The sequence below is a fragment of the Chaetura pelagica genome, unplaced genomic scaffold (genome assembly GCF_000747805.2).
Source record: "Chaetura pelagica isolate M959 unplaced genomic scaffold, ChaPel_1.0 scaffold17, whole genome shotgun sequence".
NCBI classification, from domain to species: Eukaryota; Metazoa; Chordata; class Aves; order Apodiformes; family Apodidae; genus Chaetura; species Chaetura pelagica.
In genome coordinates, this window is record NW_009970726.1 from 12,292,132 (window position 1) to 12,316,056 (window position 23,925).

Genomic DNA, 23,925 nt, shown 5'->3' on the forward strand with positions numbered 1-23,925 from the left:
AGGAATGCCATTTCTTCTCAAGCTTATTGTAATCCATGCAATTATTGGCCTTCTTTCCCATTAATCCAAAAAAATCTGAATGTCTACTTTAGAAGACATTGCTGACATTTATCTTCTTAAACCATGCTATTCTTCACCATCAATTTAGTACCATGTAAGCTACAGAAATGAAGCAGCTTTACTTAAAAGAAGGGAGGAAAAGGACAATTTATGGGATCCAGAAAATTAAAGAAATCATCTTTCAAAAAGTCGTAACCGCAGAGTTAACAGTTCTGTCTATTCTCAAATTGGCATCTGAAGCATTGTAAGAAAGAGTGCAAAATGATCCTTCTTCCAATACATGGTCTTTTTTTTTTAATGTAAAGTGACTCTTCACATATTGCAGAAAACAAGATATTAATTCCAAAGCAGAACTTTGGAGAAGACACACTTAATTGAGTAATTCACACTGAAGTTTTCTTCTTTCATATCAAAAGCTGACAAAATGTTGGCAACCTCTGACAGAAGCAGCTTTGCTTCACGAATATCAGATTCACAAGCATTTCCTTATTATGGGTGAGTAAATCAAGTAAGTTATGAAAATAATCTATTAACATCCTTGTTTTCCTCTTTATATACATTCTGAAATCAGTGATGGCATCTGTTCTGTATGTTTGATACTCAATTTAAAGCTTAAAACTTGCAATTGCTGAAGACAAGCTTTTCAAAGCAGCTTTCAGAGCAAACACTTCCTGCTAGACTGAAATATGGTCTTCAGCACAGAATCACACAAAGTTGCAGTGGCTCATAATTTATCTGTTGAGCTGCCTGCACCAACAGTGCGCAGTCTCAGTCTATCCTGTTTGTACTGCAAAAAACACTAGCATTTTAGGAAAATAATTTCTAACACAGCAAAAATGGGTATTTGCCCTGGAAACTGAAGTCTACACACTGCTGAAGCAGCATAAGACAAAGCCACTTCACACCCTTCTACCAGCAAACACAACTGGGATTGGCAGTGCACACATATACACAACAGGCACTGAGGATCACAGGCATTATCCAATCCACCCTTCTTGAAAACACCTAAACTGGGCTATGCGAGATACTAAGACCTCTTATTTGGACGAGAGACTCTGACTACTTATTTTATGCCATTATACAGCCATCAACTCTATAAATACTTTATCTCTAATTCCTAGAGATTAAAGCATCTATAGCCTGTTGCCTCCTAGTAAGCCAGTCTCCTGTGAGCATTCCATTCAGTAAAAAGACATTACATTACACTCAAGCATGACAGCCCTCATAACATATATACTGTTTGCTGGAGGAGCTGCTATGCTTCTGCAACTGAAGACATTACCTGCCTTGGAATTTCACAGGCTGTCTGCAAACAACAGCAGTTGGGGGGAAGAGGGAGCTACTGGGGATGCAGAATGCAGTAGTTACTTGGGATGGAGAAAGTGACATTTATTTGTCCCATCAAAATCTGTTCAGGTTTAGCTGAACAAGGCTGTTCTGCTGCAGTGTCCTTCCCTCAACAAGTGAACACAAACCTTGAGGATACTGACCCTTCACTCCCCAAACACACCTCAACCATCCCTGCTCATAGGAACTGCCAGAGGTACTTCCAAAGTAAGGTTAAATGCATTCCCTCCTCCCAGAGGCCTTAGTGATAAAAGTTTATTTCTCAAAGTGTTGCTCTAACAGCCATCCTAGGGAATGTGCAGCACTTCTGCAAGCTGCACAGCCTTGAGGGAGGCATTCAGCAAACCAACTCATATTTAGCTATTTTGTTATTAGCTGATCCCTGGATGATGCATAAGGTCATCGCAACAGAGACGGGAGAAACTGGTTCATAAGGGCAGTTTCACACAGGATGTTTTTTATGTTTTATCTACATCACATACTCACAAGCACACTGCACCTGGGCAGAGAGAGCAGCCTTGACAGACAACCAGCTTTTTCTTATTTTCTGAGAGTTTGACTTGGAAGCTCCACATATTTGCCACCTGAACTGAAGAAATAGCAGCAGTACAGATCTGTCTGGACTTGTTTCCAAGCACCAAATGGCACTGCAGTGACCACAGTTTCTTCTACCTCCTTCTTGTAAACTCATTGTATTCTGCCCTGGTCAAGGTAACAGATCCTTAGCAGTATCTCCCCTCACTCCCAAACTTCAGTTTTAGTACTAAACTACACAATATACAGGCCTCTCTGCCTCCACCTGACTAAATGTGTAAACCAGTCTCAAGTATCTTCCCCAATATTAATTCTTTGTCCAATCATCCTTACTGCTCTCTTCATCCTGATTGCTCTTCAGATATATTTTCTCCTCCCCACCATGTCTTTAACTCTGCCCGGTGATTCTTAATCGCAGTGTGGATCCAGCTTCTCAGCTCCCTGAGTCCAAGCTTGTTGTCTTGGCTTGCAGCAGCTGGTCTGGAGCTCCTATTTAACCCATCCAGACCCTGCCTTTCTTGCCTGTACACTTAGTTCAGGCAATTCTCCCTTTTTTCCTGCCACCATAGGAGAAGAAAATGAGAGGACAGGTCTAAAAAGATTCTCTATTTGTATTTGAAATAAACACTTCTTCCTAACACCCATATCGTCATTATTATGCCCAGATCTATCTCATCCTAAAGCAGCCCTGAATTGCAAATGCATGGAAAGTCCTGTTGAACTTCACACAGCTCCTATGTACTGCAACATCCTCAGTGCAGCCAAACTCAATTTTCTTCCTTGAAAAATTGAGCAGTAATAAAAAAAAATACTGATTTGAAGCTCCCTTCAGTACCAATGGTGTCCATTCAGCTTAAGTTAAGAAGAAAATATTATTAACTGTCCTCTAAATACTTACTGATTTAAGACAAACTGTTATCCAACTGTTGTTCAAAAGCTGGTATCAAAAAAACCCCAAGAAACCAACAAATGCCCACCAAGATATATTAAGATAGAGTTTTTTTCTCTAGTTTTATTAGTGGTTTATTTCATACAAGTATATCCCACAACATCTGTTATGGTCAAAAGAACCTCCAAAACAGTCCAACAAAATCAGAGCAGAAGGAAATGTTTGACATTTGGAACTCTTCCTCTTGGCCTCTCTATTTTCAGTCCCTCACAGTTAAGTATTCTGGGGTTTTTTTCCACTTTTTAATTAAGATTGCAGTTAAACCTTGAGGGTTAGAAGTTTTTAAAGATAAATACCTTAATTTCCTAAAGCCAACCCTCCTACATTTTGTGTTTAAAGTCACACGAAGATTCTTTTTATATCCTGGAAAGAACATGAGTCCCTCATCGTCAGGATTAATGCTGTGACAATGACTGTTCCCTGCCAGCACACTTCATTCATACTGGGCTTTTTGGAAACATAGAAGTTTCAAAAATGGCCAAACTACAGAAGTGCAGCTGACACAAATCATTAAATCACCCCACAGTAAAGCTGCATGCCATACAGGCAACTGAGTATTACTAAAATATACCTGCTTATTTGATTACCTGAGCAGATTTTAACTGTATTTGACATTTTGAAGAACTACTAAAATATGACTGATCACATTCCTTGGCTGATAATCAAAGGCAAATCATGCAAAATTAATTGCAAAGGTATTTGTTATTTGCCGAAAAATGAATTGCCAATATTTGCTTCTTAAAAAAAAATAAATTAGTTTGATCTGTGAAAAAGACTGACCTCTACTTTTTCTCCAAAACCAGCTTTGCTTCTGCTACTCCTAAAGGGTGAAATAAAATTTTGCCCTAAATTACAGTAACTTGAGTAGGGGGAAGCTTGTATTTTCAAATTTTACATAGCTGAGATTTTTATTCTGATAAAGCTTTCAGGACTTTTATTGTGTGATGGATTAATTTGACACACTACAAGCAAAACTAAAACTCTCAGGTTCAAACTAGAACCACTACTTCTAGACACTTTTTTAAAAAATAAAATCTGTAGACTGTGGTGAATATTTATGAAGCATTAGCCTATTTATCTGAAATGCCACTGCATTTCTATTATTTTCTTTCCAATTTAATTAGAATACACTGATACTACAGCTTAAACTTTTACTTATGCCAAATTCTAATCGTCCTCAAAAGAGTACAAAGAAATATCAGTTCTTCATTACTACTTTTTTTTTTTGCTTAACAGCAGTTAAACTGTAACTCTGGGAGTGGATTATTTTACCATTAGTGTTAAACTCTACATTCAGCAAGTATTTGCTGCTAGTAACCCCCAAGTGCCCTCTGGTATTTTGTAGAAAAGACCACGTAGAGCTATTTAACTTCAAAAATTAATGAAGAGCAGGTGCAAAAGCCAGTTTTCAAAATGGTCTACTTTTAATGAAATAAGCATACTGTAATGTTGATGCATAATAAATCTTTACATGCACAGTAGTTACTCCCATTTTTCATGGTTTTGCTATCCGGACAGTTTCAAATTACAACCAACTATTCAGAACATACATCAACTATGACTCCCTACAAAAAAAAAAAAAATTAACTATTACTTCACCATTATCAGAGCTTTTAGGAATTTCCCTACTTAATAGATCTCAGTCTTCAAAATACCTATTTTTCAATTAATAGGTTTTGACTTAACAAAAGAGCTGTGAAGTTCTATATTTCAGTCCAACACTGGGGCCAACTCTGACTCTATGGGAAAGGACAAAATAACTATGTGCCTTTCCAGTTAGGACCCTAAAGGGTTGGTTCACATTCATACAGAAATGGTTACAAAGACTAAGCTGCCAAATGTCCATATGAGAAAGACCCAGCAGAGCATACACAATAACTTTTCAGAAGAGTCTTCTCCTTTTCTCATAATTATTGGATTACACAGTGTCAGTATTATTGATTTAGTATGATTAAGATTGGTAATTTAGTATCATTATCAGATTGATTACTTAGTAAAAGCACAACAAACTGCAAGGGAAGACTCCTAAAATGAAGTTTTAAGCTAGAATTAAAGCTACTGGCACAAAGAGCACAGAAAGAGGAAACACCACAAGACCTGAAGCAGACATTGTGTCATGCCACAGCTGGCCTTGAAGTTCTTAACCATTGGACACATATCCCTTCACTAAACTGCAACCACTACCTGCAGCCTTGGTGTTAACCTATTTCAAATACTTGAGAGAAAGTAATTTTGGAAAGCTGGAGGGCTCTTGAACAGCTTCTCAATAAGGCTTTGTGGGGACACAGCTCTGGCCATTCTTTCTTTTGTTCTGTGGAAACAAAAACAACCCAAAGCCTGAACATGAAAGTAAGGTAATGAACATCAAGATTGTTCTTAAACTACAAAAAAAAATTAATTAATTTTTGGTCTGTACTTCTTTCTGGCATTAAGAAGCGTGTTGAATTCTGTAATTTAGTTTATCCTCATGTCATTTTGCTTTGAAAATCCTTACATACCATCCTTTTTTAAATACAAGAACTGAGGTCTAGAAGAAAATTACATTGGAAGTAGGGCTCTGTGTGGATTTTCAAAGAGACCACAATCACAGGCATTTTAGAAATACTTCAAAGGAGAAGATAACGACACACTGAAGTGCTACTGACAGGGATTTTATTGTCTTAAATCTTTAATTTTGTGAAGTTTGCTATTGCAAAGAAAAAATCTACTCACTCATCCTCACACACACACTGTAATTTACAACACCTCAGATTGACATTTTTATAGAATTTCACATGCCTGCAGGTTGTAAAATTTCCCCTTTTACTAACTTCCATTATTCAATATAGCTGAGGCATAACTTACAACTTATCAATCACTTTTGGAAAAAAAAAATGCAATGCAAACTTGTGTCTACAATTCATTAGAGTTGTGAATAGCTCATTGAACATGACTTTCACACATGCAGGCAATCCCACCTTCTGAAAGAACAGGAGATAAGGTTACTTTAATCCTTTCAAAGAACTGCACTATTTTGCCTTCCTTTTATCCCTTTAAATATCCTTCCTAGTTAAGAAATTAACATTTTCTCTCATACAATTCTTACACAAATTGTACTTTTACTTTTCTGCATCTCTTGTTAATTACATGATGTTATCTCCAATAATCTATTCATGAAGCACAGATAACTTTGGTTACCAATAAAAGGGAAAATTTAGCATAAATTGCTTAGCACAAAGTTAATCTTATAAAGCAAGGAATAAAGAGGATCTAACAGCTATTATATGACTTATCAGCTTCTCTAAAAGGGTCACTCTACTTTTTTTTCATAAGACTAATTAAATACCTTAACAATGTCATTGAAACTTCATGAATCTTTCAATAAAATACACCCTGCCTCTACAACATGTTTTCATTTATTAATCTCACTTAAAATGCAAAGAGCTAGGAGAACCCCATTGACATTTAAGCAGGGCCACTCAGTTAATTCTTTTTATATGGTTTAAATGCAAAGGATAATGACCACTATAACCTATGACAATTAAAACTATAGCCATCTGTCAAGAGATGCTAATCCTCTTATTTCAGCAGCTACTAGATTTTTTAGAAGCTTTCCTAAAATGCCTACCTTGCAGTGCAAGGAACTGATTTTTCATCCTCTTGTGTAGGAAGCTCTATGTCATATATCTTGGATATGGCTCAAAAATTCTCAAGCAGAAATGTATGTGTCCCACAAATCATGGCCCTTCATATTGAAATTTCACAGTATTCTGATTTAATACGCACAGCATGCAAAGAGGGCCGATAAAATTCAGTGAAATTTTGTAATAAAACTTACTCAGATAGATCCTTAAATACAGTCTAAATGACTCACAAGGGTCCTTGTGACCTCTATGACAATCATGTAAATCCATCAAGGTGAACAAGCACCATGATTTTCCCAGTATAAGACAACCTTATATAAAAAAAAAAGATAATACCTTAAATCCATGTCAATCAAGGACAAAAATTAAAGTTCAGACTGATCACAGAACTCAGGACAACAATCATATGCTATCCATTTGCTACCCTTTTAAAGCTTCTGGAATATATTTTCTGAAGGGAAAGCACAAGTAGGTAGCAAGTGCTGGCTCAAGTATCCAAACTGCAACAGATTCTAGTATTACAGGTAGATTAAGTCAGAATGGGTTGATATTTTCCTCAACTGAGCCCGAACTAATTTTTAGTATTAAAATGTACTGCATAACCTGGACAAGCTTCTCTCTGATGCTACACAACTCCAAGAAATAATACAGTATGTTAGAAGGTTTAGGCGCAAGCCGGGGTCTCTGTAAGAAATCCCCAATGTCCAATTTCACCGATTTAAGGTCCCAAAATAGAATTCAAACATCATGGAAAACAAGGAGACAAGGGTGTGGAATCCCTTGTTACATTGCGCGCTAGCCAACTCACAACAAAATAGCTAAAAATAAGGATATAAGTGACACAGAAAAATTAGGATAATCCCCATCATGCTAAAATAATCCCAAACAGTTCAGGAGAATAAAGCTAACAAATATCATGTAATAAAATCATAGAATGGTTTGGGTTGGAAGGGACCCTGAATACCATCTAGATCCACCCACCTCACCATGGGGAGGGACACCTCCCACTAGACCAATACAAACAGAAATCTGAGAGGGAGTATAAGGGACATTAGTACTATTTAGAATGATGAGCTCTCCATTGAAACAAGATAATTTAATAATCATCTTAAGACAATAAAGTCTTCCTGCTTATTTTTTTGGTGGTGAAAATTAACAGTTTTAGGGATGTGTAAAAAATTAGGGACACAGAAGTTTTGAACCTCCTCTGCTTTCAAAACTAATGAGATAAAACATCTCAAAATTCATACCTTACCCTTGGACTTACCAGAGACTACTCCCTGGAAATATCAGTGTTAATTGACCTAGTGTATCTTGGTGACCTGCAAGTCACTGATGAGAAACAACTCTGAGGTCAAAACTAAACTGGATCATGAATATCAAATTCAGGCTTTCTACAGTACACTCTAAGCTTGAACATGCAGCTACAGTTACATTAAAAACAATTAGCGAACTTCCAAGATAAATACATGTGGTTTGTGAATGATACTTCTCCCTTCAACAAAAGAAATACTCTGACTGCTACAAAATTCAACAAACAGCCAGCTTTACAGAAGAAAACTATTAGAAGTTCTGCTAACTTGGACTGTCATCTGCATAAGAAAATGGTATTTCAGGCCTGATTATTTACTAGTTAAATTAGCTGATTCCTAATTTTTAATTCTGTAACAGAGTCTCATTTTTGAGATTTTTTACACATCTCTGATCTCGCAAACTCATTGATGCAAGAACTTTTATGCACCCAGAGCTCCCAGTGTGCCTGCAGGTACTACTCGTGTTGTGTCTGAAGGCCTGGACATTTTTTCTTTCTTAGGTATCCTACAGTCACCCCACAATATTCCTCTAAATCACCTCATTTTATCGTAAGCAGTAGTATGACTTACTGTTTCATAATGAATGAGGCATTTTTTCCTTTCACATTCTAAAGAATTAGCAAGAACTGGACATGAAGAAGGTGAAAAAATATCAGATTGTATTTCTTTAATGTCATGATAGGCTGAATTATCTTTTAAAATAACATTTTCTCAAGCCCAGTGAAAATAGCTTCAGAGAACTATACTATCATTGAGGCCTCTAACTTACAATAAAAATATTTTACTTCTCCATTCATTGTTTAAGCACTAGATTACTCTTACTGCATTGTAGTAAGAAGTGAATTGTGTATTTTAATTTGACTTCTTTGTAAGTCTTAACTTCTGCAAAGTATCTCTTTAACAGTGCCTAATTATTGGCTACATAGCTACATGCATAATACTTTGCCCTCTGCGTTGATAAAAAATTGTGCTTACAAGGCTCAAACAACTTAAATTTATAAAAAACAATGTACATATGTATTTAAATACATCTAAAAAACCCTTTCTTTTACAGCATTCAAGCAGGTTGCCAACTGACTTTATGGAGTCTCCAACCTTGGAGGCATTCAAAAGCCATCTGGACATCATCCTGGGCAACCAGCTCTATGTGGCCCTGCTTGAGAAGAAAAGGTGGACAAGATGACGTCCAGGGATCCCTGCCAACCTCAACCATTCTGTGATTCTGTATTTAGCAGATAATACAGCCGAAACAGAAGAAACTCTGGCATCATCAACACATTAAATAAAAAAATGATTCTACAACTCTGGGTTTCTTGGCAGTGCTAAATAGCAAACACTTAACAGAAAGCTATATGACAATAACTGCAAAATATAAATAGACAAGTTTTCTGTTTCATTTTAAAAATATCTATAGAGCATGTGCAGACTGGGGCTAGCATGATAAGTTAAAGGGTTACTGCATTTAGAACCCATCTATTTTTCTCTTATTTAATAGCTGTTACCATCATGTTTAGCTGCTGCTGCTCCTACTGCAGATGGGAATTCACTGATATGATTAAATTTGATGGTATGATAATATATGGTAATCGTGATTAATCAGAAGCCCACTAGCAAATGGAGGATGTTGGGTATTATGTCACCTGCATTTTAAACTGCATTCCCTCTATGCCAGCCTGACATTATTTGACAGCTGGAGGGATCTCATGCTGCATCTGCTTGCTACTACTTATAGATCTGATAGGAGAAAGTGCCCATCATTCCTTCACTATCTTAAATGCTGTAATTACAGGGCTTTGCAGTCAAGTTGTGAAAACAGTGTTAAAAACTAAAGGTTTTTCCTAGCTGCTGAACAAGCTGTCTCACATCTGCAAGGGCTATAATCTGAAAGAAATGTAATTTGATGCAGCAGTCTCATTCAAACATGATTTGCATGAAATGCTGTATAAAGCACTATCCAAGAAATGTCAATCAACACCACCTGATACCATGTATCCTGTTAAATGAAAACAAAATGCTTTCTACACTACCTGTGATCTGCCACTGCTACACAGTAATAGAGTGAAAATTTCATTTACTGTTACTCGTTATAGTAAAGCCATAGCTAAAGCAGAATAATTGTGAGGAAGTAGGATAACAATTTTCACAAGTGGCTTTTTATTTCCATTAACAGTTTCTCTCCTACATACATGCTGTTGCAAACATGTACTAGCTAAAAAATATCATTACTTACTAAATAGTAGTTTAAAACAATTGCCTGTACTCAGATACAGGACTGTTTAAATTGCCCTTTACTGTGAATACTTTGGAATGAGAGTTACAACCTTAGCAGCAGATGTTAAAAACCTTAACTCAGATGTAGCAACTCATGACTGAAATTACAATGATGGAAAAACTGTGTTTCCCACAACATACAGCAAACAATATTGCAAGTAGTTTTGTTTTCAAAAGCATCTCAAATTTCTGCTTCTGCATACTGCAAGAGGTGTTTACATAAAGGTAACCCACAGATTCAGGTACACTATAATATCCATTAAACTGACCCAAGTTTACTAAAATGGTGCTGTAGGCTGATCCAAGTCAGCCCAAGGACCACTTTGGGGGAAAAAGAAATAACGTGTATTCTATTGTATCCTTTCTAATTAATTTTTATAGCACTCAGAAACTACTTTTCTAAGAGAAATGTTTCAGGCAAGTGGCACTGAAGGACAGCAACCTCTGAGGTATGACTGGGCAACCTGCTTAAAACTCCTCACAGTTTCAAGCACAAAACAGTGTTTAAGAACAATGTCCAAATTACAAACTCAGAATTCAAACTAGACTTGAGAAATGGTGAAAAAGCTGCATCAAAACTAATCAACTGCCTTTCATGCCATGTATTTAAGACAACACCTGATATCCTGGAGATCAAGTGGAAGTACATTGAATGAGAATATATAGAAAGTTGACTACAGTTTTTGCAGCTTAAGGGAAAAAAATAAAATCAAGTATTCTTTGGGATAAAAATGATTTTGAAACGAAATTGTAAGGTAAGTTCCAAAAACAAATCATGTCAAAACACCCTGGGAATTGAAAAAAACATGATGTAGAATATTCACAAGGGCCTGAGGCCATTTTATTAAAGTCTTATTTTTTTAATACTGAATAAAACATCATTTATGGTATACAATTCAACTTTTCAAACTTCAACAGTTATCTGAAAGGCACCCAGTGCACTAAGGTGTACTATCAAAAGAGAAAAGCTTTGTGTATTAAAAATATCAAAGCCTTCCTGGCATAAATTAGTCAGGCAGACACGAGCTCAACCTCATCTTGCTTTGTGCCTATTCAGACTACTCCTAACTTCAGCTCTGAAACTCAAGTTGACCATAGTTAACAAAATGTGTTTGTGGGATAAATGCCCATTCAGCTCACACTACACACAGGATGTCAGGTTAACGACAGTAGCTAAATAGGAATTTATGCTAGTTTCCCAAAACTTCTCCTCTACTCACTCTCATCTACTTCTCTTTGACACATTCAAAACCCACCTGAATGTGTTCCTGTGTGCCCTACACTAGGGGACCCTGCTCTGGCAGGGAGGTCAGACTAGACGAGCTTCCAAGGTCCCTTCCAACCCCTACCATTCTGTGATTCTATCCCAAAGTGGCTATTAGAATACTTGTTCCACTTTGTTATGTCCTTAAAAAAAATATATATATATATAAATCACACATACATACCACATGTGAGTATTTTTCAGTGTTCATTATTTTAAATTAATAAGGTTTGAAGCCAAAAGTCTTTATAGATTTTTCTGCAAGCAAACACTGAAACATTTCAGACACTGAATGTGATAGTGGGCTCACGTAAATGATGAAAATATCCAGTCCATCAACCTAGCTCCTAGTTTTGTATTAAGTAATTATCTGGCCTTTGTAACAGTCATTTAGCAGCAGCCTATATAAAAAATGTTTATTAATACCTCTTCCATTTTCTATTTAGTTTCTTCTTCCCTTGTTTTACCCCATCCTTCTTCAAAGAATGCCAGTTGAAAGAGAAATTAGCCCAGATAACAAACACTGGAGTATAGGAACCACAACAGTCCCTCTTGTGTAACAAGAGAAACCACAGGTTCTGTACTTGCATTGGGGCACCCACAAGTAATAATTTGGTCAGAAAACATGTGAAAAGTTCAGATTCCCATGCAACTAGTCTGTGAAGGAAATCTTCTGTCACCTTCCTTTAAATGGACCAGTTCCCAAAGTAGACTTAATTATTCATGAAGTACTAACTGTGACACTGAGACAGGAACTCAGAAAAAGGTATCTTAACCACTTTCAAGCAGAGGCAGATGATTAAGCAAGACCTTCAGAAGGACTCTGCCAAAGAGGTTAGCTTAATCTGTTTAAACAGTTTAAAGAAAACACACAGCCGTGCTTGCACAGTTCCAGGTTAATTCAAATACCTGGGAAAATATTAGCATCGACTAAGCTTGAAGATTGGGTTACTATCAACCACAGCCACCTGTGCAGTTCAGACAGCATAGAGGCATTTGTGCAACTCAGGTCTTTAACTCGCTGTAACATCGATCCACCATTTATTCAGTCATAACCAGTTAAATATTGCTTTCAAACATTATTTTCACTAAGTCATCTTGCTTACAGAATAAGAGACAGACAACTTCTTTGTTTGATTGAAGATTACTGTAAATGTCAAAATAACTCTACTTGAGTAGATTAATTCCATTATGTCCTTTCTCAAACTTCCTCTCTAAACATTTCTGGAGTTGAGTTTTAAGAAGGAAGTAACTAGACAATGAGCCCAACCTTGAAATACTAAAATTCAGATTCAAGGTTAAGTGAATTTAATCAATTCCAACTCCAAACAGGTTCAATCCTAAACAACATCACCCTGATCTAGTACTACTTTATAGCTTATAATTTAAACACACCAATATGCTAACATGCTCATTACAACTTTGTTCAACTCTTTGATTACATCCTTCTGCAGAAGGTTGTAAGAATTAACCATTACATGATTACAACTCACTTCATTAGCCTTAAATTAGTAACACCTGGTTTCCAATGGATTTATGACTTGCAATTGATTAGCTCTGATTGAAGCTCTTGCCATGCTCAGGGCACATGCAGGCTCCCTGTGCTGAGGGATTTCTCTCCTAGATAAGAGAGGAGGCAATTTTTCCTTCAGTTATAGCACTAACCCCTTTTAGGTATCTCCCTTACAAGAATTTCATTAGCCTTAATGTTTCCACCTCTGCCATATTCAATCAAAATAAACCATCCCATTCTAAGTTAAAGGAGAAAGCAGGTTACAAATACTTAACTACCCATCCCACCCACTCCTGTTTTTTTAAAAACAAGGCAACTAGAAATACCAGTTGACTATTATCCTTTGATTTGGCAATCCTAAAAACAAGGCTAAATTTTGAGTTATTACACATCCAGAGATACTTTCTACAATGAGGAAAAGGATGAATGAATTATAGTCTGGAATACTTCTTTGATCTTCTTCAAATGGCTTGTCAGCAAAGTTGTCAAACCACTGCTGTAAGTCAACATCTATACATAAACAAGTGAATTATAATGGCACAAAGGCAGCTGACATGTAACAGCAAAAGAAGGTAGTTCTGCAAGATAAAACATTCAAGTCAAAGTAAATTTGACTTCAGCTCAAGAGCTAAAACACTACATTTAATAAAACAAACATGAGATATGTACACAGCGACACTTATTTCCTAATCCTAGTATGACTGATAACCTATGCAAAATTTATGAAGTACTTCATAAGGGAACTCTGTATGATACACATGGCTCAGTGAGTAATGGAAAGAGTAAGTAACTTTCTCAGTGCCATACAGCAGGTTACTAGCTGAAGTAGAATCACGTAATATTTGAGGTTGGACAGGACCTTCGAAGAGTCCAAACCTCCTGCCAGAGCAGGACCAAGAAAACTAGGGCAGATCTCAGACAGGCACCCAGACAAGCCTGGAAAGTCTCCAAAGAAGTAGACACCACAACCTCTCTTGGGAGCCTGTTCCAATGCTCTGTAACCCTCACAGTAAAGAAGTTCTTCCTTACGTTGAGGTGGAACTTCCTGTGCTCACACTGGAATCCATTATGCCTCGTCCTATCACAGGGCACAAGTGAAAAGAGGCTGTCCCTGCCTTCTTGACGCCCAGCCCTCATGTATTTATAGGCATTAATTAGATTCCCCTCAGTCTTCTCTCTAGACTGAAAAGCCCCAGGTCTCTCAGCTTTTCTTCATAAGGCAGGTGTTCCAGTCCCTTAATCATCCTTGTAGCCCTCCACTGGACTCTCTCAAGTAGATCCCTGTCCCTCTTGAACTGAGAAGCCCAGGACTGGACACAATACTCCAAGTGAGGTCTCACCAGGGCCAAGTAGAACCTCCCTCAATCTGCTGGAGATACTCCTCTTAATGCACCCCAAGATACCATTGGCCTTCTTGGCCACAAGGGCACATTGTCCCATGGATAACTTGTTGTCTACCAGGACTCCAAGGTCCTTCTCCACAGAGCTGTCCTCTAGCAGGTCACCTCCTCGCCTGTACTGGTGCATTTTGTTGTTCCCTTCCAGGTACAGGACTCTGCATTTGCTCTTGTTGAGTCTCATTAGGTTCCTCTTTGCCCAGCTCTATAGCCAAGGGAATAAAAGAAACTCAAAACACTCAAGGTGACCTGACCACCGTACTGGATCCTCATAAGCTACCCCTCCCCCTCCTCTCCATGAAATAAGAATTAGTGACTTTTTGCTAGTGCACTGTTTACATAAAAAGGCAGCAAGCAGTCAAGTATTTTTCTTCAGGCAAAAGAAGCAAGAGTCCTACCAAAAATGCTACATCTATTTTACTTCCCTTCAAAAACTGTTGCATATCAAGATTAGCTAGATTTGCAGCATGTCTCAACTTGCAAAGCCAAAAGTGGAAAGAATTAAAATCTAATTTCACAGTCAATTTTAAAAAAATTAATTTCCAATTTTTCTACATGGATGTAAACACACTTCAAAGATGTCAATTACAATGACTTTACAAATACTCCTAGTCCTCCAATTTCTTCTACATCCCAAATTGTGTTTATTGGCAAAGCAATTGTCAAAAGAAAAAAAAAAATGCAAGATGCTTGCTTTTATAAAAAACAATTAGCATTACTTTAAAAATGTTAATAAGGTCTCCACATAATATCACAGGCTGCTGAAGTAAACTATTTCCTCTGAAAACTGCAGTATTTTTAAACAAAAAAATATCTCTGCTTAAGGTGTTGATGATAAAATTATGCAACATGAATGTACTTAAACTGTTGTTTTACTGCTTAACCTTTTTATACTTCTCAGAAAAAAATATGGCCATCTAAAAACTCAGTTACTGTACAGAACATAGACAACACAATTCCACAGCCATACAGATGCCCTTTATGGAAAGTATTCTGCAGCCAGAACAACTAGGTATGCACATGGCAATCAAAAGTCACAGCAGGTTTCTGAAATCTGTTTATTTCAAATACATCTGATTTCTATGCAATTAATTTACTGTGTGATACTTCACAAACATCTACTTTCCTTCTTCAACACTGCACATATTAACAGGATAATTCTGTGTGGTTTATATGTTTGGGAAACATAATAGGCAGGCCTTTTTCTGAAAATATTTAAGGAAATATTGCACAAACTTTTTTCTTTTACTATTGCGATACTTGGCAAACCAGTTGAACTAAAAATTTAGGACAGAAAAATTGGAATGGATGAAAAAAGGACTGGAAGCATTTAATCTCTCCATTCACAGTATTAAAAAAATTAAATTAGTTTAGTGAAGCAGCTAAGTGCCTCGTTTGTTTTAGAAGTTAGAAACAGAAAAGAAAGTAAGGTCATGCAATGCCCTTCTCACTTTTTATATAAAAAAACATGAGGATATTTAAATTCCTGAAGTAATTACAAAAATGATTGCCAATTTTTACAATAAATACATATTACTGCTTTTTAAGCTTAGGGATTATTTCAAATGGCCTTTTATTATATCAAATAAAATAAGGATTCTATTTATACAGAAGGAGTCAAGTAATAAAATGAAGCCTATATTCCTTAAGACAAGATGCATTCATACCTCTCCCACTGGAGAGACTGGTTCAACAATTTTACAGTTAAACAGAATTAATTCTACTCTCAAAAATCCATTGACCTTAAGCTTTTAACAAACATTTTCAACTGCAGAGTGTATTGTCAATATTTACAAATCCTTAAAATTATATTTCACTAGAACAGCTTTTATTTGCTATATTAATATTTCCTTGCAAATGTATGCTTATCCATATCAGAGAAGAAGAAACAGCTGCTACTCACAGGAAATCTCTGGGGTCCTACTGCAGGTCTTGGCTGGGCTGGAACTGGCAGCAAGGGCACTGAAACAAGAAGCACCTTTTAACACCATTTGTTTTACCTAACAGTTGTTGCTGTTATTTCCAAAAGCAGTTGCAATGAGAAGCCATCATTAAAATCTGCTACCTTCACCCTCTCACATCACAGTTCCTACAATTAACTTTAAGTAACCATTCCCTCCCCTACAACATGCAACAGGGCAATTAGGATTCTGCTAGTTAATTTACATAATTTAATTCTGTATTTTCCAGAATTAAATTGTTCCTTGCTGCAGAAAGGAAAACCAGAATACTTATTCAGCCAAAAATGTCCCTTAGACAAAGCTGACAGAGACTCCACTGGTAATTTCATGTTTTAAATAGAAGGATACATGATTAATTTGCCTTTTCAACTTCACACCCCTCAAGATTTCCTAGGTATCTCCCAGTCTCACCACCAACCTCTCACAACAAGCATGAGAGGCTCTATCACTGTTCACGAGTGGGTAAAATGAGGCAGACATTGGCAATTAACAGCAAACAAAAACTACTTAACCTGGCCTTGCCACCATTCTGTATATGCAACTGTGATCACAGTTTGTGTGATCACAGAACTGCTGATCACAGATGAAAGATTGCTATTTCATAAGGAGACAACAAGAATTAGGAGACCCTTTTTCCTGAAAAATAACTTCTAAAATTATCATTTCAGGGGGGATTAACCTGGATGACTTAGCTACACAACTGCATTTCAAAAGATTAGTCACATAAAAAAAACATTTCCCAAAACATTCACTTAGTATTATGGTGTAATGCATAAAGTATCCACTGCAGGATGACCTTGGGGACTTGATTTGAATCCCCACTACAAAGTGTAAGGAAAGACTTCCCATTTTGCAGTGCAGTTCTTCTTCCTGACTTGTCCAACTGGTTAAAATACAAATATGGTCTAGAGAAGTTAAATTAGACATTTTGAACAGCACTGAAGGCATTTGCTCATCTACTGAAAACTTTTAGTAAGGTTATTTTCTTCAATTTCTTTTCAGCATTTCTGAAAATTACAGGAAAACATTTCCCACACTGAGTTTAACATCAGTTTTGTACACAATTACTGTATTACACTTCAGAGCAGAAAAGATGCTAAGAAATGCAGCTGGGTTAAGGGAGAAGTCGGGTGCATTTTCCAAGAACAAGAGTTTGGTAGGATGGCACAAAAATATGTTTTTTATTCTTGGTAACTGAGGCACAAGAACTAATGTATTAGTGGTTATTTTTAGTTTGTGTGCATGGTGGTTTCTACCCAGTTTTGTGAAGTACTTGTGGTTTTCTAGTTCAGGGACTGATGGGGTAAGCTAACTGTGCCAGTCTTTCAGCACAGAAGGACTGCCTGCCAACTTTGCATCAGGTTACATGAGAACATTAGTTGAATAGTCTCATCTTCGCTTCTAATGAACATTTGTCGATATCAAACATCCATGGCCACCTGGAAAAAATTGACAGGGTGCTCTTGACAGACCTATGACTAAAATAGCTCCTGCATTACTGGTCAGAGAGGAACTGAGAAAAACTGCATAAGGTGGGAAATGTAGAGAAATGTCAGTTGAATAGGGCACTCATGTCTATTTCAGTATGCTGCCTCTGGCAGTAACATATAAAAATATAATTTTTTTAAGCAAATCAATTTAATACTCATGAAAGACAGTAGTTCAAACTCTGTGCCCTTTCAATCCTTGGATACTTGCTGAAGCAGCAAAAAAGTCTCAAATAAGCCTTCATTTTCCTGATGTCACATCTTCCACAGGTTCGAAAGTATGCTTAAAAATAATACTCAGCGTGCTGCTAAGACACTATTTTAAGAGGATTAAATTGGTTTTGGCTGTAAATTGCAAAGCTGTACCTGAAAAGATGAAGAAGCAATTCTCCTATTGATTATTTAGAATTGTAATGTAATGTTTCACAAGACACCAAAGAGTTTTTAAAAGGTAAGTGGCATAGTAATCTAGCAAACTGCCATAAACTGCCCACTAGTTCATGTCAATTTTGGCAGCACAAGTTATTTGTGGTACTTTTTGGCACAGTTATTTGTTCAGATGCACAACCTGAAACAGTTATATTTGTGGTATAAACATGAAGGGGAAAAAAACTCAACACCTGTATTACAGGCTGAATTGGTATTTCATAGCACATCTATGTACAATCCCCTACTATTTGTTAATTATTATATTCAGGTTTGGACATGCATTCAGCCAAAAGTTACTGCTTACAACTCAGAGCTAATTTACAGAATAGGACAAAAACAAGAGAGGAAGCTGTTAATGGATGGACTGGATGATCTTAAAAGGTTTTTTCCAACATAAACAATTCCATGATTCTATGATTCCAATGGCACAAAAGGCAGAGCTGAATGCCAACTGAACAGAATCTGTTGCAGGTATGTGCAGAGGCTCACATAACCTTTCTAGGGGGTTTGATAGACTGAGTCATCCTTAATAATTCATGATGCTTCAAAGACTAAAAATAGCAGATATTTGTTTGAACAACACTGACTTGAAAGTCATTGGTTTTCTGAAACAAAATTCAAGGCTGGGCAGGGAGACAGTGACCACTGTTAAGCAATTTGCCTTTGAGACAAAGAAAGAAGCTAATGATAGGATTCTTCACAAGTGCTTCAACTCACTTTCAGGATGAAGTAGTTGGCTACTACTAGAGCTCTTATACAGTCTATTCTATTCACAGAAAATTTTAGACTCAAACCTCCTGTAAATTGTTATATTTTAGAAATACTGATACACTCAATGCATTTCAAGACTAACTCAAGCCAAAAAGATGATGAGAAAGGATATTTCTACAATCTGCAGTTAGAAAAAGTGTCCCTGGTGCTGACAATTAGAAGTATGTGAGCTTAATCCTGCCATAAAATTAGAGAGGAACGAAAATGCCAGCCTACATTAAAACATGACAGCACACCATTAAAATAACCAGAACCCAAGTGTGCATATCATGCACTTCCAGACATGGCATTTTTGCCTTCTAGCTATCACATTTTCAACAGAATCCAAATAAACTTTGGATCTAACTACTGAATTCTCCAATGTGTAAAAATCCTCATGTATCTGGAAACTTATTCAGCCAGGAAGGGGCAGGACATCATGATGAAGTCAATTTGATCTTTCTCACTTCCTGTTACCCTGAAATAAATGAGGCTGCATGTGAAATACATACTAATGCTGAAACTACCAGTCTCTGTCTATTGGGGCCTCAAGCAAATTGATTAAAACTGAGGAGGACGTTTTTAAGAGGAAATTTAGGATAGCTCTCCCTACACTGGAATTTCTGTCTACCATTTTCCTGCAGAGATGGTTTAAAAATTCATCTTTGCAGGCTAATGCCACTGAATATTTTAGAATTGTGTTCATCTTCCCTGAAGATGACTACCAATTTCCTACACATTTTACTTAGGTATGCAAATGCACTGTACTGCTGCAGACTAAGAGATTGAGATGGCCACTACTCTCAGCCACTACAGAAGACTAAGCTTCCCATACATGTTCTCTAATCAAGAAGATTAATTTTCTATAGTATTACAAGATGGCATTTAATAGTATGCTGCATAGCTATTAGAAATGTAGTAGTCTTGCTGAGGATTCCTTCAGCAAAATGGATGACACAAAGGTATTTCATATGAGTCAGTTGCTATCAATACACATAGCAAAGTTCTTCCTCACTGAAACCTAGGTCTTAGACCATTCAAAAATACATCACTCATTCTCCAGAGCTGCTCGTTCAGAGAGGACAGGTCATCTTTTAACAGTTAAGGAATTAATGTGCACACAAAGTCAGCAGATATATGATCTAAAAAAAAGAAAAATACTATGAATCCTAACATCCTAGAATATCCCCTAACATGCAGGAGGTTCACATCTTTTTTAAAATTAGGATCTGCAAGTGAAGACAGAAAAAAAACAAACTATGCTTAAAATAAAGCAACACCCCTGAAATACAGTGCCACAGATTCTAGTGCTGATAACATTAAAAAAACACCTCAGATAAAAGGAAAAAAGATACACTGGCATACTTCTGATGTTAGGCAAAAGCAAAAATCTCAGTAGTCACTGCTGGCATTAGGAGGAAACTTGTTCACTTAGATGCAAAAGATCTGTTGACTGTTTCATGAGGAGAGCAGAGAGGCATCTAAAATAGTCTGAAAATAATTTTTGCTTCTCACAAAATGAGAACTGTTGCTTTGCAAATGTTAGGAAAATGCCCAGAAGGCATAAATCCAAGAGTGAAGGACCTTTTGGACTGCTTCCACATAATCTGTCCTGATGCATAATTTGGTGGGAAGCACTAATACTATTAGACAGAAAAAAGTGAAATAATCTCTACAATGCAGCTACTATGAAGCCACCTCTGGGAAGCCTAATGGATTTGTATCAACTGGAGAAATCCTACCCTTCCAAATTCCCACCTTTCTTTGGTCAAAGAAATGAAGCAGAGATAGCACTGGCTTGGAGTTCTGCTTATTTGAAGGAGGGGTAATATAGAAAACCTAACAGTAAATACATACAAATATGTATGTATTGCTTTACTTTGTTTAGTCCCAACAGAACAACAAATCATAGATATACAGTTGACTCTTTTTAAAATCTTCTTAGGGATTAAACACTTCCCAAATAAGTAGTAATGTTAACAGCTCTGCTGACAGCTGCCTGGAAAAGTACAGCCCAAAGAGTGCTTGTGCTAAGTTACAGAAAAAGTATACTTGCAGGGTCTGAATAAAACAATCACAAATGTGGGACTAAAAGGAGAACTGAAGAAACATACTTTGTCAAGTAAGGACAGCAGCTGGTACCTTTCACAGAGCAATTACAGTGCAAGAAGTGCCTCAGTGTACTCTCACTGAAACAAGCAGGTGGTCATCCTGTGAATGCTCGGCTGAAGCTGGAATGGTGTAGGAAATCATAAAAGCAGTTCTTACCTAGTTTTGAAAACTGACATTTGCTACTGTCAAAAAGCACATTCTCTTCTCAGTTTCCACTGTTACTGCTGCTCGCAGGCTTCACAGTAGAGCAACAAAGATGATAAAGAAGTTGAAAAGGCTTTGCTATTTCAGCTGGCCACAGTCCCATATTATGTCTTACTTTAGGCAAAACATCTGTTTCAAGCTTAAGGAAAAATAAACAGCCTGAAACACTTTTTCATTAAATGAGAAACAAACTGTTGCATCCCTGGCAAAAGATGAGTCACACTCACATGACTGGGAAGGTGTTCAGAGCTCACCTTGAACAGGTGTCACTACTGTCCCCTTGAAATGAGGATTTATGTGTATGTTCTTCGGTTGTTGAGGTGTCACAGGAGGTGGAGTCATCATTATTCTAGGCGTTTCTATCTGAGGGGGCATATGTAGCCCTGGAGGAGGAGAAGAATGATGCTGATGCTGTAAAGGAAGCAGAGATTGTAACTGTTGCTGCTGCTGCTGCTGTTGTTGTTGCTGCTGTTGCTGCTGCTGGTGGTGCTGCTGCTGCTGTTGGTGCTGCTGGAACAGACTCCTAACAGGTTGCTGGTGTGTTGGAATTAACCTCTGTGAATGAGTCTAAAGTCAGACAAAAGAATAAAGTCAATAGGCTTTAACATTAAAATATCTTGACATAAACCAGCACAAAACCACACACCTTTGGAGAACAATTAAGGTCAAATACTAACAGAAAAACTTATTTCCCGTATCATCAACTTGAATGATTAAGAAACAGGAAATCAGCACAGGAAAGCCAAGTAACACTCAAAGACATCCATGTGAAGTAGAGGATGGCAAAGACCAAGGAAGCACACTGGGAACACAGACATTAATTCACTTATTTTTAACAGTGAAATCCTCTAGTTTCATATGTAGAGTTCTACATCAACTGCAATAAGGTATATGCGATGATTGCTAGAAATCTGAGTCCTAGTATCAAAACAAATTCACTAACTTTTTCTTACATATAGAAGAGCCTCTCTGAGAAAACATCTTGTATTTTTACTTTTGTCACTAATGCTAGGTAAGCCAGATTCTTAAGATATCAGTGCAGCCCACCTACCCACACTGCCTGAAGAAAAAAAACTAAATATACCTTTTAGAGGTACCTTTCCTACCACAGAAAAGTCTCTTGCTGGTCAACCCACTCTAACACAAATGGCCGAGAGCAGCTATAATAATAAAAAGTGTATTTTTTCTCTTCAGAGACATTCTCCTGCTTCTGAACTCACAAAGTATCAGTCCTACCCCAGTAACACCCAAATGGTAGTTCAAGCAAAGTCCCAAACAGGCAACCTTTTAGTAACAAAGATCTGACACATTTTTTTCAGCAGCCATATATATAAAGCAAAAGCAGCTACAGAATATGCACAAAAAGATAATGTGATGAGCACTGTTTAAAACATTTAAGATCAAAATAACTAGCAAAGACTGCAGCAATACAGAAAATAAATTGTTCCACCTTCGCTGTTTTAAAAGCATGAAATATCCTAGTACAGGGCTCTCAACTGCTGAGACATTCACCGACTCCTGCTAGTGCTCAGCACCTACAGCTACTGCTGCTGGAAAAAATCCCCTTTGCTTAATACAGATGACCTTGTCCTGCAAAGACATACACAAGCTTTGTTCTACAATCTCAGCTTCCAGTACATTTGATGACAGTTAAGAAAAATACTTGTGGGCAACCTCTCGATCAAACACTTGCTAGGGCTTTTTTTCTTTAATGGAAAACAAGTAACATTTACTAGTTTGTGATACAAAGCACAGTGGGGAAAAAAGAGTAACAAACCTAAATTTCATCTGAAGTCCCAACATACTGGTTTATTAAGTGCTGATTATCTATGGTCTTATTTGCCTCCACAGTAGTGTGGCAGGTATATAAATAGATTATCTTAGAAGGATCAGCAAAAACATTAGTTTTGACAAAAGCCAAAAAATATTTTACAGAATCCTATTGTTTTAACTAAATTACTATTAGTAATGTATGACTGAACATGGTTGCATGTCGCATGTAGAGGACTTTGCAGAGGAATCAGCTTCTTCCTCTGTCCTTATGCAAACCAGTTGGTAAGCCTGATTGTGTAGTATGAGTCAACTACCACTCTTCAGTTGGAGGCCTTGAGATTCCTAAAGTTGAGGGACATACTTTCACAATCACATTACATAATGCCCATCTTGCCTAACAGCACTCTAAAAGAGCAAAAAGCGTATGTTAAACCTTTATAAATTTGGAATGCACTTCACCATAATTTCCTGAGTGTACATTCAAAGAATACTAAGGATTAAAAGGTACCATTGTCGACGGCTGGTTTGGCAGCAACGCAGGCCTGTGATCCTTCATTCTTCCCCTATCATTATTGTCTCTCCTTTGTTCTCCCATTCCATGGCACATAACAGATCCTCCTCTTCGACCTCCTCTCCTCGAGCCATACCGTCCCTGTTTAAGCTGCCTTTCTCTCTCTTCAAATTCAAGTAATGCTGCTTTGGCTTCTGCAGAAAGTTCTGTTATGAGAGACAGATGGAGAAAGAAATATTTTAGCTTCATGCTGAAAAGATGGAAAATATCACTAAGAAAACACCTCTAGAACTGCAGAAGCATCTCTGTAACTAGCATAATATTTGCAGGCATTTTCATCTCCTTTAGGTGGCATGTTAACATTTCATTAAAGACATCTTTAGAAGAAAAAAGCATGCAGATATTGTGTCTGTTGCACAGGCAAAAA

The 23,925-nt window shown here is 37.1% G+C and overlaps 1 protein-coding gene across 1 annotated transcript in view; it reads right to left on the minus strand.

The window, feature by feature from the left end:
* Positions 1 to 23,925, minus strand: part of RBM33 (RNA binding motif protein 33) — a 111,469-nt gene that overhangs the window by 34,794 nt on the left and 52,750 nt on the right. The window contains exons 8-10 of the mRNA XM_010007056.1: positions 23,496 to 23,704; positions 21,469 to 21,625; positions 16,175 to 16,233 (exon numbers count right to left, since the gene is read on the minus strand). Of these exons, the coding sequence (XP_010005358.1) occupies positions 16,175 to 16,233; positions 21,469 to 21,625; positions 23,496 to 23,704 (425 nt within the window). The remainder of the gene's footprint in view (positions 1 to 16,174; positions 16,234 to 21,468; positions 21,626 to 23,495; positions 23,705 to 23,925) is intronic.